General features: G+C 40.0%; 1 protein-coding gene and 1 long non-coding RNA gene across 8 annotated transcripts in view; one reads left to right on the forward strand and one right to left on the reverse strand.

Moving 5' to 3' along the window:
- CFAP99 (cilia and flagella associated protein 99) overlaps positions 1 to 12,281 on the forward strand; it is a 62,613-nt gene extending 50,332 nt beyond the window's left edge. For 4 of the 5 annotated variants that reach the window (XM_087736230.1, XM_087736232.1, XM_087736231.1 and 1 more), the window contains 3 exons: positions 684 to 889; positions 9,294 to 9,456; positions 11,744 to 12,281. In XM_087736230.1, coding sequence (XP_087592356.1) covers positions 684 to 889; positions 9,294 to 9,456; positions 11,744 to 11,911 — 537 coding nt within the window. In that variant the 3' untranslated portion in view covers positions 11,912 to 12,281. Of the gene's footprint in view, positions 1 to 683; positions 890 to 9,293; positions 9,973 to 11,743 lie in introns of all 5 variants that reach the window. The other variant, XR_015699633.1, reaches the window with a different exon arrangement.
- LOC148051352 (uncharacterized) overlaps positions 1 to 15,123 on the reverse strand; it is a 42,055-nt gene extending 26,932 nt beyond the window's left edge. Inside the window, exons 1-3 of one of the 3 annotated variants that reach the window (XR_015699634.1) lie at positions 14,758 to 15,123; positions 10,591 to 10,757; positions 9,265 to 9,360 (exon numbers count right to left, since the gene is read on the reverse strand). This is a non-coding gene — a long non-coding RNA (uncharacterized LOC148051352). The remainder of the gene's footprint in view (positions 1 to 9,264; positions 9,361 to 10,590; positions 10,758 to 14,757) is intronic. The other 2 variants (XR_015699635.1, XR_015699636.1) reach the window with 2 other exon arrangements.
- Between the last annotated feature and the right edge of the window lie 55 nt (positions 15,124 to 15,178).

Here is a 15,178-nt window from a genome sequence, read left to right on the forward strand (position 1 = left end):
GAAAACTTTGAGTGTTCACAAATCTGTTTAGAAATGATCTTTGTATGCAAACTAAGGTGCAGAAGTTGCTCATTACATCTCCGAATCAGGCTCATTATCACTCTCATTGCAAAGTGGATTTTAAAAAGCCTTCATTAAACATTCAGGTTTCAATATTTTAACTTTGGCTATTAAGATCTGAATTTCCTGGGTACAAAGCATTGTTTAGTCCTAGTCTTTTCAGATAAAAATAGTAGATGCCATCATAGATCAAATCCATAATTTGGAAATAGATAAATACCAAAAAATGCATATTTTTTAGTGTAAAGTCTGTTCTGGTTTTACAAACTAAAAAATATGCCAGTTTACACATTTAAAAACTGCATAAGTCTTACTAAAACTAAAAGACAACTAAAATTTTTTTGGACAGTAAATACATTGTATTTATGACTAATCTACTGCATCTTTCAGTGCTTTTTCATGAAATGTTTTATGAGCCTTGTGTTTTCACACATACAAAAGGTAAGCTCTACACCTTAAAAAGAGCTTGTAAATAACAGTTAGGTTAGGGCCAACCCTATCTTTCTTGAAGTCAAAATATATTCAGCATGATTTGGAACACAATCAAAATATTCTGGTTTTACTCATTTACTCTCCCCTTGGTATTTACAGTGTTATTTAAACCTATATTTCATGTTCTCTAGACTGGTGGCCATGGTTTAATTTGTGAAATGTCAATAGTGGAACTACGTGAACGCCTCGCTCTACTCAGAGAAGCACAGAAGGCAGCAGAGGAAGAGAAGAGAGACCAGATAATTCATGAAAAACAAGCTAAGGAACAACTTCTTCTAGACAAACTGGACCAGATTTCCCTGTTCAGAGCAGAACTTGGACGAGCAGCTGCTTTAAAGTCAGTATAAAACAGCATGTGACATTTAAGACATTGCAACTTTGTTAATATTTTGCTAGCCCCTTGAGGAGAAAAACAAGTAGAGAGCAAAATACTGCCCTTTTATATATCAGTATGACTTTTGTCAAGGATTACACTGGGGCTAGAATTTCCTTTTTATTGAAAATAATTTGCATGAGATTTAACAAATCTTTTTCATCATTTTGAATTTATGGTTGAAGACACTCTGCAGGCTCGTGTTGACGGGATTGCCCCAGGATTCAGAGCCAATATTATATATTGAGAAAGAAGTTCTGCCTTTCTTCTGTTCCTTTTCAGCTAATCAGAACTAACTTGATTTTATTAGAATCATTCTAGCTTGCTACTCAAAGCAGTTTCTCATTTTCATCTACACCAATCCATTAGGGCTCTAGTTTGCTTCCTTGAACTTCATTTGTTATGTGAAAAGGCAGGCCTTATTTCAGAAGTTAAAAATATTTTAGGAAGGAGATTTTCTGATAACAATAATAAGTTATAAATTAAATATCTTAGAGCAGTAGATCAAAGAGAAACATCTTTGCTTACAGGCTCTCTGATCAAATTTTGTATTCATTATTCATATTTATTATTCATTATCATATTTATTATTCATTGTCATAAAGGATCCATAACCATCATAGATGCTTCACATATGCAGAAGGCAGGTCCCTTCCACAAAGACTTTAAAATCTAAGTTAAAGCTGTTTACAAATAAAGCTGAGCAGGCAGCAAGCCTGTATAAAAGTGTAAAATATGGCACACCTCTTGATCTTATGCCATTTTTACTGCATCTTGACTATTTTCCATTGTTTTCCTGCAAGTTGTCTTTCACCTTCTCCCTTTTGTGAGTTTGAGAGGTTAGTCCTTGTCTTGCCATACTTATTTCGCAAACAGGCTGACATTCTGAAGACATATTCTATCAGTCTAAAAACACATCTTTAGATATATGTTAGATTTGTGTTTGTTGCTGACATACCAAAGGTGGCTTCTTAGAGTTAAATTCATGTTATTAATTTATTATCCAGTTCTAAATCTCAATTACAGAAGGCAGTATCGATGTATTCATTTAACTAGTTTTTACTAGTCCCAGCTCTAATTTGGTTTGTTGATGATAGTTAATCTCCAAAGACTGGGGTTTCACTACGTTAGTACTTAAGAAGATAGTTTAATGAATTTAATGAATCAATAACTGCAGCTGCAGTGGATTGACTGCATAGATCACTGACCCTCTCTTCTATGGCATATATCGAGAAAAGATTTTAAGACTAAAGAACCTGAAATGGAGGTGGAGCTGGAAATAGACTCTCATCTCTAAACATCCACTGTTGTGAAAGCCCGTGGGAGCAACTCAAGCCACTGCTTTCCACTAGAGATGCAAACAAGGCATTAAGAACTTGTATACTACATAAAACCTGTTTCACTAGTAACTACTTAAAGAATCATTTGTTATGCTAGATGTGCAGTCTGCGAATTTTATACGGTGCTGGGTTTCTTTAAAATAGACTGTTTGGCTTCATTCAGACCTAAAACTGTTCTGATCCTGAAATAAGCTATGCTTGAATGAGAAGCTAACTTTGATTCACTTTTTGTCCTGACATTTGAAATGTTGTTAGAACAGACCAGCATGCCAAAGATGGTAGCATCCAAATGAAATTAAACACTTAATTTGCAAGCTTCTAGTCAGACTTATGATAAGTAATACAGTAATTTTAATGGAGCCCTGTTTGCTCTCCAAATAAAGAAAATATAAAGTTTCATTATAGATGTTACAAGACATTTCCTTTCATGACTCCCAGGCAATCTATGCATGTAACTTAGGAGCATCTATTATAAAGAGGCATCATCAAAGTATACCAGAAATGTTGTTCTTTGGGAGGGTATTTTATGCATTTTCATCTAGAATGCAAATCTATGGTGTTATTTCCATTAATATAGAAGTATGGCATGCTGGCCTGATTACAAATGCTAGACACTTTGCTGCAGCTTTTATTTCTCTCTAAACAAACTACAGGCTTTGTGTGTTAAACCTGATTTACAGATCTTGAATCCTGAAATATCTGTCAAGTCAATGTGAGTGATTAATTGCTTGGGTTGTATTACTGATATGCTGCACAGGAGATATAAAAAGCAAATCTTTATGTTTACAGAATTAATTCATAATTATAGGGATAGAATAGCAAGTCTTACCAATAGTCTTCATAAAATAGCCTTTTGCATCAATATAAAATTACATGTTGTATCTTAAATTTTATTATGTTGAAGGCTACTACTGCTAATCAGCTGACGTATGGCGGCCAAGCTTTGCTAAACAAATGTGCTTTAGTTATTGTCAGCTGGAGTTTAATTGGGTCCCTACCAAGCAGGTTCCTTTCAATATCATTTACAAACAGACATACATCAACACAAAAGCAGCACATTGAGCAAGCGTATAATGAGCTATATTAAACAAAATAGGAAATGGAACATGAAAAATTACAGAAACATCAGCCTTTAATAGACTGCAAGCCGTGACATCCATCACAGCAGTGGCTTTGTGAGTGCTTGCAGAACACTTAAGAATCAATTCAGTATATACACAGGACGTCCCTTTAATTGCTAGAACTTCACACTGTTTGAAAATCAGCAGTGGCATATGAAGACGGCAAACATTGGAGTTCTCGGCTTTCGAACATGAGCACCAAAAGATTTATGAGTGTTTGAACACATGCTAATGTACTAAAGTTACGTGCCTGTATACTTCAGGTACAATTCCCTTTCATTCCAGTGAGGCTACATCTATCGCTCCAAGTAATTTAATGCACTAAGAATCAAGCAACAGATCAAACCATTTGGTGCTGAGGCTCCCTCCATCCACATTATCTGTGGTTTAGGGGGGGGTACTTCGGGTTGGATTTAGTCTGGTCTTGGGACTGCATGTTGTCACCATTCATGCGGTGTAAAGCTGTCCAGAGGAAAGTTATCTCACAAAAGTTCACATGCTCAATTCCTTGCTCCTCTGCAAGCCCGTCCAGTGAACACCACACTATGCTTTTACTTGTCTCACATAGATGGCAGTAGCACATCCATGTCCCCACCAGCCACTGCCACATATGTAAGGTACAGAGAAGCCAGCCTTATTTCTGGTTTTGCTCATGTTCCTGCCTTGTTTTCCTGCTCATTTTCAAGTGACAGGACGGTGCCTGCTGCCCGAGCCCCCTCCCCTCTCCCAGTCAGGGCAACATCCAGATGAAGGAAGCAGCTGCTCTTCCAGGGCGACGCTCTGAACTGACACTAATCCTCCTTGACTTCCTTGTATATGAGGAAGGCGAATCAGAAGATTGTTAGGAGGAACAAGATGCACAGACTGCCCCCAACACAAAAGTTTACCACATCCCCACCTCGCGCTGTGGTAATGGTGTAGCACGCTGGGGTCTCGGTGCTGGATTACGAACGATGGTGTGTTTGCCAGGGTGGCAAAGCACTCCTTTCTCTTCCTGCCACTGCCAGTGCTCAAACCCCTCCTTGACAAGGGGCACTGACCGCACACCAGGGTAACACCTCTCTCTTGGCCTGAACTGGGGAGGGGTGGGAATAGTGTGAGGGCAGCCATGGCAGGAGTACAAGGGGGATGGCTGGTTATGAGGAAGGAGAGGAGAACAAGCAGAAGGGAGGGTTATGGATGGATGACTGTGATGGTCCTTTCCAAGCAGAACAAGCTCCCTAAAGCAAGCGTTCCCTGGAGTGTCCAGGTCTGACTTAGGGAGTCAAAGGCCTTCTGGGTGAGGAGCCCCATCCTCAAAAACCTGTGAGACAGACACCCTGGCAACACAACCCTGTGACGCAGCACACAACTGAGGGAAGGGGCAGACAGCACATGGAGGTGGAAAGATGTAGTGGGGGAACATGTGCCACGCTATCCCTATGTGTGGCTGTTGCTTCAGATCTTCAAAAACATAGCCTAGAATAATGAAAAAAATGAGTAATTAGCAATATAAGGGACTTTGGTACTTCATAACATTTGTGATTTCATTAATTTCACAAATTTCATAAATACTTAGAGTTCTGTATGTGTTTGCAATAAGGAAGTAAGAATTAGTTTCTCAGTCCCTGCGGCTGGTAATGAGTTCTTCACTAGCATTGAAACAGAAGGAGGAAATTTACCAGCAATGTTGGATCAGAAATTTAAATATGTGAAGAGAGGCTGTAAAGAAGACAGAGCCAGGCTCTTCTCAGTGGTGACCAATGAGGGGACAAGAGGTACAACAGGAAACACAGGAGGTTCCCTCTGAACATCAGGAAACACTTTTTTACTGTGAGTGTGACCAAGCACTGGCACAGGTTGCCCAGAGAGGCTGTGGAGTCTCCATCCTTGGAAATGTTCGAAAGCCATCTGGACACAGTCGTGGGCAACTGGCCCTAGGTGACTCTGCCTGAGCAGGTGGGGGTGGACAAGATGACCTCCAGAGGTCCCTTCCAACATCAACCATTCTGTGAATGAACTTTGATTATACAACTGCATAAGCTTTATTTCAAATGAGGAAAACCCCGTTATGAATAACAATCACTTCCACACCTAAAATTAGATGCTTAGTAAGTAAATTGTTTTGGAATGGAGTCAGATTTTGAGGGCTTAAATCCCTCACGTTAGTACAAAATAATAATCAATCTAGTAGTATAGTGTTCTTAAATGTCAAAATAATTACTCCCTTAACAGTTAGATACATTCATTTTCCTCACTGCAATAACTAAGAATTACATAGTGCAGGACAGAAAAAAGGCAAGGTACTGTGAAGGACAGACAGCCCTAGTGACTGAGACTGAGAGTATGAGGAAATTTAAAAAAAAAATGTTTATTTCACTATAAGGCAATCGTGCTTCTGCTTTTAAAAATATTTTTGTGTTTATTGTGCAAGACTCCATTTTGTATGGTAAGCTTATAAATACAGTCCTAGCTGCTTAAGTTGATATTTTGGTGCCTGCAATGGTCAAGTAGCCATTTTTACTCCATCTCTTACAAGTATTGAGTCAGTTGAGAGCTGTCATACATCTATCTCCTTATATTTTTGATGCACAGGTGGAGTTTGAAAATGTAAATGAAGAGCAAAACGTGGTTTTCAGGAGGGATCCTCTGTGCAAATCTTCAGATTCCCCATTTTTTAAACCCAGCTGAGAAGACCTAATCCAACTGTTCCAAGTGTTTTCACTTCCTACCAGAAAACCTTTAATGCTGAATTGTTGCTTCTCCAGTTATAGGCCAGATGACCTACTGGACCTAGAGTCCATTTGGCCAGATGCTACAACTGCAGGGCAGATGATAGTTAAATAATTACAAGGGATATGTAAATGATAAGACACTGGACTGCCAAACTCCATGACGAGTTTGTAAAATGCGAAGTAAAAAAATACTTACATATTTTTAAAATTCATTATATTCACTAAGGAAATCATTGAGACAACAAATATGGGATGTTGACTGCGGTTTACAATGCCTGGAATATTTTAAGTAGAAAAACACATTTTACCCATCACTGATGAAATTGTTCTGTACTTCATCATAGTGAGCCACAATCTTTCTGCTGTTGACTGTACACATAGCTCACACAGAAAGTGAATAGAGAACAAAATCAGCGGTAGATAAAGAAATTTTCACTGTTTCCTTTTATGTCCATATTCTGTTGAATCTTTCATTAATCCCTCACTGTTCCTTCTTTGAGTAGTTTATACGTGCACCCCACACCACCACAAACTTCCATAAGCACATTCAAGAATCTCATCTCATTCCTTAACACTAAAAGGTACTTTCTGACAAGGTTACTAAGCAAAAACTAGAGTTTGTTAAACCATTTCAAATACATACAGACTTCAAAAATACTACAAATGTTTTCAAAGTCTTTGGTAGGGAAATATATTTTAAATTATGGCAGACTCACAAAGGGATGGAAGACTCTTGCCTGAGACCAAAAGAAAAGAAAATTAACAAATTCTCTTTTTGACCAAAGATTTGACATTACATTTCAGGAACGAGTATGATTCTTAAAGATTGGTTTTCATTCAAGGTGCTCATTCAATACCAGTAGCTAGTAAATAAACTTAGAAGTAAAATTAAAAAGGTTTCTGCATATTTTTTTCATAAATTATCACGTAATTTTCTATTGAATCTGGAGAGGATTTTTCTAACTATGTACTACTCCATTCTGACTGGCTGTTACCTTACTTCCTTAGGAAATATGTGACATGGGGTGACAGAGATCGTATCAGCTCTTTCTGTCTTGAGTCCTGAAAGTTCTCAACTGACCATCACAGAAAAACAGAATTTTAAAATTTATTTTTTTCATTCCTTCCCCTCTTTCAGTTTCTGTTATGATAGCATAACATGTTATGAGAAGAATGAACCTCATTTCATGTTATGGTAGCATCTGAAAATCTCTGGGATCGGCAGCTTTTTGGAATAGTGTAGATGACTGGCACATGACTTCATGTAGAAGAGGACTGAATATTAGCGTGAGGATAAGCAACTATTTACAATGTTAATTCAGAAGCAGCTGCTGCTGCTTCATGATGTTAAACCTCTTGCTGTATTTCCTGTAATTCTATTTACAAGAATCTGGATTTGCATGTAATGAAAGGTTTTGTTGCTTATTCCCACTGACAATATTTAATCATCAAGTGTTTACATAAAACCTTATTGTTATATTCTCCTACATCCCTTGGAATGCAATGCCTTGTTACAATGCAAATAGATGTAACCCATGTTCTCAATTAGAGTAAATGATAGTACGTAATTTTTAGATTTACAGAATAGTGTTAAAAATTAATCTCAGCGTAGCAGAGCGTCACAATATTAAAGAGGATAAGGAAGTGTTATCCTAACCATGACACACACAGCAGAGACATTCAGGAAGTGTCTCAGAAAAGCAACTGGAAATGAGAAGCCAAGCTAAACTGTGCCCCTTATTTAGAGTTCACAGTCACATTTCAGAACGTAACACAGGCCAAATCTCCCTTTCACCCAGTTCCTGAGGATTTTGGGAACTGTAGTCCAGAATGGCTGCTCTGAAGAATACCTGCTATTACGGGGAGTTTTCTATCAGCAAAGATGAAGCTAACAAGGCAGACAGAAGCCATCTCTTCCAAGATGAAAGAAGCGTTTGGATCCCTGGAATCTTGATACAGACACTTTTTAAGGCAAATTGGTGATTTTGACATCAGAAGGAAGTTCTTCCTTCTTCCCCTTCCTCCAGCTCCTTGAAAAGAGTGTGCCTTCCACTGAAAACACTGTGGTGTAAGACCAAAGAGATAAGGGAAGAGTTCTGTTGTAAAACATTTCCAAGGGGCAACCTGTCTGTGAAATTGGTCCTGCCACTGACAGAATAACAGTTCCAGGATCGGCTGAAAAATGCCCCAGTGCACTCTGCTCCTGGTCATTTGGAGTCTTAATCTGGTTTCCAATAAAAGCAATTGTGATGTTGTACTACTGCAATATAAAAGGACCTTCTACAAAACTATCCTTGCCAGCTGAGAGAAGGCATCGGATCTAACCTGGTTATATATTATATAATTATGTATATTCTTTCGTAGATCTGACATTTACTTTAGCTCTGAATTTGGCCAGAGAATCACAGCTGCTCATGACCTAATATTAATACTACAGCTTGATCATACTGAACCAAACTCAAGGGCAATGTTGAATAAAAGAGCAAGTTGGATGTTAAGTGAATCACTATGCAAGGTGGTGTAACCTACATGAAGAAGTTGTGAGTAAATTGTGCCAGTTGGGTGAAAGTAAGCAAAACCAGATAAAAAATGTAAACTCCAGAGGACAGAAAAGTAGCTACAGTAGAAGGAAAAAAAAAGGAAGACTATCCGATAACCTCTCTCTCATACCTTTTATGCTGCACATGGTGCTATCAGTTTATGCTCACCTAGACCCACTAACCTTGATTAATACATCACCATCCCATAGATTCTGAATCTGGGCATTGAGATTACACAGAAAAGAATATCTTTCATTTCCCAAGGAATACAGCAATCGAGATGCATACTAATGATCACATAAGGAAAACTCCATAGTTCTCACAAGCAAAAAGCTGCAGTATTATCCCAGGTTTTGCACATGGTTTTTCTAAAGAATGTCATGTCAGGCCTGAATTACTTCAGATATTGTCATCATGGCATCCTGTGGGAAGAAATTATTCTATGTTTTTTAGTAATGCTGTTCTGTAAATAACAAGAAGCAAGTTGTGAATAACACATTTATCGAGCGATATGATTTAAACCTGTTCTGAGTCTAGCTGGTTCCCAGAAGCAAGAGAAAATTCATTATTATCAAGATAATATATGCTCAGGTGGATTTATTCTGTGGGTTGATATTGTTTTACCTTCTCATTGCTTCTTTTTGATTTTGCAGGCAAGAAGAAAAGAAAAGAAAGTCCCAGTCTGGTGACAGGCCTATGAAAGATGAACGCATTTTAAACCTGCAGAAAAAGATTGTAGAAAAAACAATGGAGCGTAAAAAGCAAGCAGGACTCTTAAAGATTACCCCCCAGAAAACCAGCATGGCATCGAGGAAGGTCTGGGAGTTACATAAGGAGAAAAGCTCTGCAGCAGACCTGCTGTTCACAGACCTGTGCTCAACTGCCAGCACTGGCGGGGGGGCAGAGGCAGATGGTGCCATACATGACTGGCCATAGCAATCCCTGCTTCCTGCACAGGAACCGTTTCTCCAAACCATGGCCTTGACCTCACCTTCTTGTCACACATGCTGCTGCCACAGAGCAGGGCTCATCCGTACGACACTCAGCTTCCCACTCGTTACCACACACTCTCACTCCATCGAAACAGCATCTTACCCTCTGTCCCTAACTCCTGCCTTTCTCAGCTTCCTATCACACACATCCCATTGCACCAAACCGGGATGCTCACCCCCTCTCTCACCCAAGGCATGTTCCAGTTTATCATTCCTGTATTTTCACCTCGTCTTTCCTCAGCTCTGTCCCACAACATCAGATGGAAGCCCCAATAGCCCTGTAGGCTTTATGCTGGTTCACACTGGTTGTGTTTCCTTGGCGAGTGTCTAAAGACAAGTGGTGAGGAACTGCTGCTTCTGCTGCTGCCGCCTCTGCTTTGCCTCATGCATGCCTAACATTTAGAAGTGGTTCATATACCAGTAACAGTACATGTACCACAGCATATGGAACACTACAATGAACAGTCATGATGGGATCACTTCAAAAGCTGCACTAGCCCGATGTAAAATTAGAACTAAATATCCCAATCCATTAAAATAATAACTCTTTACCTATTTGAGTAGTCAGTTAGTAGTGAGAATGTTAGATGAAGCTGAATTCAATGAAGAGGAAAATTGTATTTTAGTGCAATCTTTTAGAGTATCAATGTTTGCTGCCTTCAGAATCCCCATTTCAGGCAAGCAAAACATGTAGGTGCTTATATAGACAACAAGGTCTCTCCCTTCTAGAAAAGAGAACATTGAAGACCTATTTGAAGAAAGCATTTCCTAAATTGGGATGGCTTTCTGAACTGAGGTTTTGAACACATGCTTAAACACTTTGCTGAATCAAGTCCAGAGTAAAGTAGAACCAATAAATGCAGACTTCAAAGGAAAACAGCCATCCAGTTACAAATGTGAGACTTTTTTTTAACAAACAAAGAGAAATTATAAATTCACAGCTAGAACTTTTGACTACCTGATGTGGGTCTGTATGAGTGCTCTGCTGTCATATGAATGAGCAAAAAAGCCAGGGGTTGAAAGTTGGTGTTAGATTTTGTCTTTTTCTTGAGCTTAGCTTTACACAGCGAGTCTCTTAAGATGTCACAGTGCTTTTGTTTATGTTCTGCTCAGATGTTAAGACATCTGTAAAAAAAAAAGAAAAAACAATGGAAAAAATTCAAGGTTACTATAAATTATTTAGCTGTTTTGGTCTATCTTCCATCAGTGCTGTTCAGCTCTGCATGACCCTATCCAAATGTTACTACGGGGAAGTGGCTCAATTCTGGTCAGATAGGCTCAGCAGCATCTTTATTCTAGCTGAACTGCATATTGCTGAAAGTGGTGTTAGTGTGACTATAGGAAAAAAATCCTCCCTTTTAGTTATAACACAATAGGTATCTGGCATTCAGTTTGTACGGCTACCTTTTAGGTTCCTCAATAAGTAGGAAAAAAACTGACCCTAACCCCTTCTATTAAAGTTCCAAGTCCAGATTGTGGCTTCAGTTACGTTTGTGATGGCCCTTTAAGCCCAGTGGGTTTGTGCTGATATAAGTCAAGGTAATATTTGTTTATAAATGACCATTACATTCTCAATAAAACAGAATTTATATTGCAATTTGGAAAACTAACCATAAGAAAAAGTACCGTTAATGAAAAAAAATGTATTTTTCTACCATTTTAAGCAAAGAATCAGATGAAAAAGTAGCAGTTTTCTGTTTGTTCTGAGCTTTTTTGGGAACACTCCCTTGTGAACCCAGCTTCTGAATCAGCGAACCCGTAGAGTCTGACAGGATTTGTGCAACTGTTCATTTATGGCTTCAAGAATAACCTGTTGGCAAGGAAAGCACATAAGGTAGCAGCATTGGAGTAAACCATCCAGATGTAGTTTTATCTTGATTTAACGTTTTGTGGAGTGGTGCAGCTGTGTTTAATTCATCTTAAACTGGGCAACCCACTCAAGTTACCTTTCTGTTCATCATGCCCAGTTTGATGTTGACAAGTTTCCCAGTCATGGTAGCAGAATAACTGCGTTGCCAGCCAGCCAGACTATCAAATACAAGTTCAGTGTATCCTCTAAAGAGAACCACTATCGTTTCTGCAGTCTGATCATCTGTGTGTCTTTTCTGCAGGATTCTTTGCAATGGAACCATTGGAAAGAACTGGAAGAGAGTCGGGAACGACAGTTCAGGATCCTTCAACATGGCTTCATGGCCAGAGAAACAGCTCAGAAAATGGCTGCCTACGAGGCAGCAAGAAGTGGAGCCACAGTCTGTATATTGCGCTCTGAAGTAAACTAAAATACATTTGGAACAAATTCAGGCCTGCTGGAAATCTCCCAGCGTGCCCATTTACTACAAGGTTGAATTTTAATCTTTGTTTCACCTTTACAGAGTAATTAGAAAAATTTGGGTCATACAGGCACAACAGAATAAAAATGTGTTAATTTTTTCATAATAGAATTTTATTTTTAAGCTATAATGACACCTTTTTTTATGTTAGAATCAAAAGCTTTAAGAAACCAAAACCTTACCATCAGAGCTGCTACAGCAGAACGGAAAATATCTGGGCAAGAGTGTTGAGATCTGTGTTTCTGTTATCATTGTATATACTATGCCACGGTTTGCTGTGCTCATCTTCCAAAAGAATAAAAATGAGGGCAAAAACCGAGGAACATTTGTTTACGTATGCATCTTTTCAGAAGGCATGGTCAGCCCAAGTTCCTAACACATCTTCTTACATGACAGTAACTGCCTGCAAGAGGATCACCAGTTTCAACACTGGTTTTAGAAGATGAGGGAGGGAAGAACTGTTTAGAAGGTTTAGAAGATCTGATAGCTTCCAGGAGCCAGAGTCTAGATTCAGTGACCCAGATAGACCATTCCTCTATTTGCAGATGTGAATCTCTTCGGTCTTTAAACAGTGGAAGGAGAACATAACATTGCTTGATCTCTTTAGGGATCTGCTTCCAGAAAAAGGCAAAATTCTGTTACTCACCTAGAAGATAATTTGCCCTCTATGACAATTTCTATACTGTGTAAAACAGCCTTTAAATCACAAGACTTATTCTAGGCACAAAGCCAAGGAGGATATAAATCTGAATTAAAATCTGCACAGCAGTAAGACTATGTAATGTATTTCTATTTTAACTCGATGCCAGTTACTAAGTGTTTAATTACAGCTATTGCAAATATTTAAATTGAAGGAGACTGTCGTTGACATTAGAGTCAGGCAGCTGCTTTTAATGCTCTTACAACATTACATTTCTCACTTTTTACTGAAGGAAGCCTAATGGAATTCTTTTGTTGCCACCTAGCTGTGAAGATCACTTCCACAAGCTGATAAAATGTGCTTTATTTTTCATTCAAAGTAAATGCTACAGTAGTCCACGAAAGTCATGTAGGACTCATGCTCACTAGGAAGAGTTAAGGAACATGGGAGAGTGAAAAGAAGGAATGATAGTGGAACAACAGAGAAGAGGGAACTATGACACTGTGTCTAGTAGGGGATTGTAATAGCTTAAAATGTCAAACCCTTGGTGGCAGGGAGTTTATCTTCCTTTGTGGTTGTTCAGCATTCTGTTGCATTGTATTCCAGAACAACAAAGCCAAGTGGTGACTGTAACACCTCGGTTTTCCAGAAGCTAGCAATTAACAGGGCCGACAGTCATGGTCTGGGATCTTGCATAGCTGAATCGTTCCTGTTAAACTTTTTGATGTGTCTTGTGTTTTGAGAATTTAAGAAAAATATAAAATCATCATTAAGCAAATAGATAGGCAGGTGTATTTAGGTAGGTAATATGGAAATTTCAAAAACCCATCATACGGCATGCTTCTGCCCCTTCCCCTGTGATGTTGGACCCAGTTTTCAAAATCCTTACTGAATCACAATCAAGCTGAATCATAACTATTTCCTTCTCCATGTTTTCCCTGCTCTCAAATGAAAGGACTGAGGAATAGAGGAATCTCAATAATCCAGCTGCAGAATTTTTACTTCAGAAGTCACAAATAGCCCTATTGCTACTTTAGCATCTGATGCATAAAGTCATCTCATCTTCAGAATCAATGTTTTGAGGAATGTAAAAGAATGTGAGTCTTTTGGGAAAAATGTCAATATATTCCTATAGCCTACTGATTTTTCAGCAGTGGCAGTTCTTGCAACAGAATATGCAGAATAACATTAAAAATACCACATTCCTCCTGACCAATGTGGATAACTTGATGTTGGAGGCAGCTGATCCCATCCAGAACCACTCTGCCCCTGGCCACTAGAGCACCTTCTCTAGTATTCCTGTTCCAGCAATGTGGTACACAGAAACCTGAGGTGATCAGCAAAGGGCTAGCAGGACTTGCTGGCATTATGTTACAAAAGCAGCTGTAGTGCCATTGGAGCCAGGCGAGCCTGGAAGCAATTCAGCTGCATTCAGACTGCTGCCTCAGCTGGTGCCTGTGGCCCAGACCATCCACAACCTGGTTCATCCACGCACAGGTAACTGAGAGTCAGCAATGCCTCTACACTCATCCTGCTCCACGGAAACAGGTGCATGAATAATTCATGATTCATTCATTTACATATTTGTTACACTACTTGCAGCCAAGAAGATGACGAGGGTAAGTGAACAAGGCTGACTCTTAAATCATCTAACAAAACAGACTTACAAAATCAGAGGTTTCACCTGACTGATCTTAGTGACAGACTCATTAAGAAACCCTTTTAGTGCTGAAAGCTGCGCGTTCCAGAGGTCTCTTATTTCAGTGTAAATGGCTGGACCGCAAAAGCCTTCACATGCAAGCGCGGTGCAAGGAGGCCCAGGTTACCTGAGGAAGACCGAGGGGCTTCAGCCCTGCGACGAGCATCGGAGGCAGGGTGCTCACACCTCCTGTAACACAAGTCGCTGCTGGGTGGCACTTGGCTCCCTCTTCCCAGTCAGCCCCGGTAAGGAGGCAAAGTCCCCACTCAGCGACTGCCTGGCCAGGTAATCCGACCTGCCCTAGCGAGCACAGGTATTTTATTTACATGAAACCAAAGGCACAGAGGCAAATATGTTGGAATGGCAAGCAGAAAAAAATAGCTAGTACAAATCTCTAAGCACTGTTCACCCAGGGGAGAAGGCAAGAAACATCACCAGGAAAAGCTATGAGCTCACCTGCAAAGAGCCAAGCGGCCGGGCACGGGGCAGCAAGATCCAGGGACCGCCAGAGCATCTGCGCGTCGAGGCAAAGCAGTTGGGAAAACCCTTTTCGATGCTGAGGAGAGGGCATCGAAACACCTCTGCAAGTGGCTGTAACGAGTTACATACAGGATCTGGGCTAATTAGATGCGACAGGTAACGACCTCCCAGGTTGATGGCTCTGATGAATTGTGCTCAGTGCGTGTGAAACATTTCCAGAAGACTCACACGTGCCCCCGCCCCGGCACAACAACATTGCAGAAGACAGCAAAAGCACAGTCCTGCCTCGGCCGCCCCTTTCAGAGCCCCTAGAGATGAACTAACCCTGGGACCGAGGACGAGCTCCCAAGGGACAGCCGCCACCCCGCCGTGAGGGGGCAGCAGGCCCCGGGCGGCC

Source organism: Nipponia nippon, unplaced genomic scaffold (genome assembly GCF_047370975.1).
Source record: "Nipponia nippon isolate SJK-2023a ecotype South Korea unplaced genomic scaffold, ASM4737097v1 scaffold_6, whole genome shotgun sequence".
Classification (NCBI taxonomy): Eukaryota; Metazoa; Chordata; class Aves; order Pelecaniformes; family Threskiornithidae; genus Nipponia; species Nipponia nippon.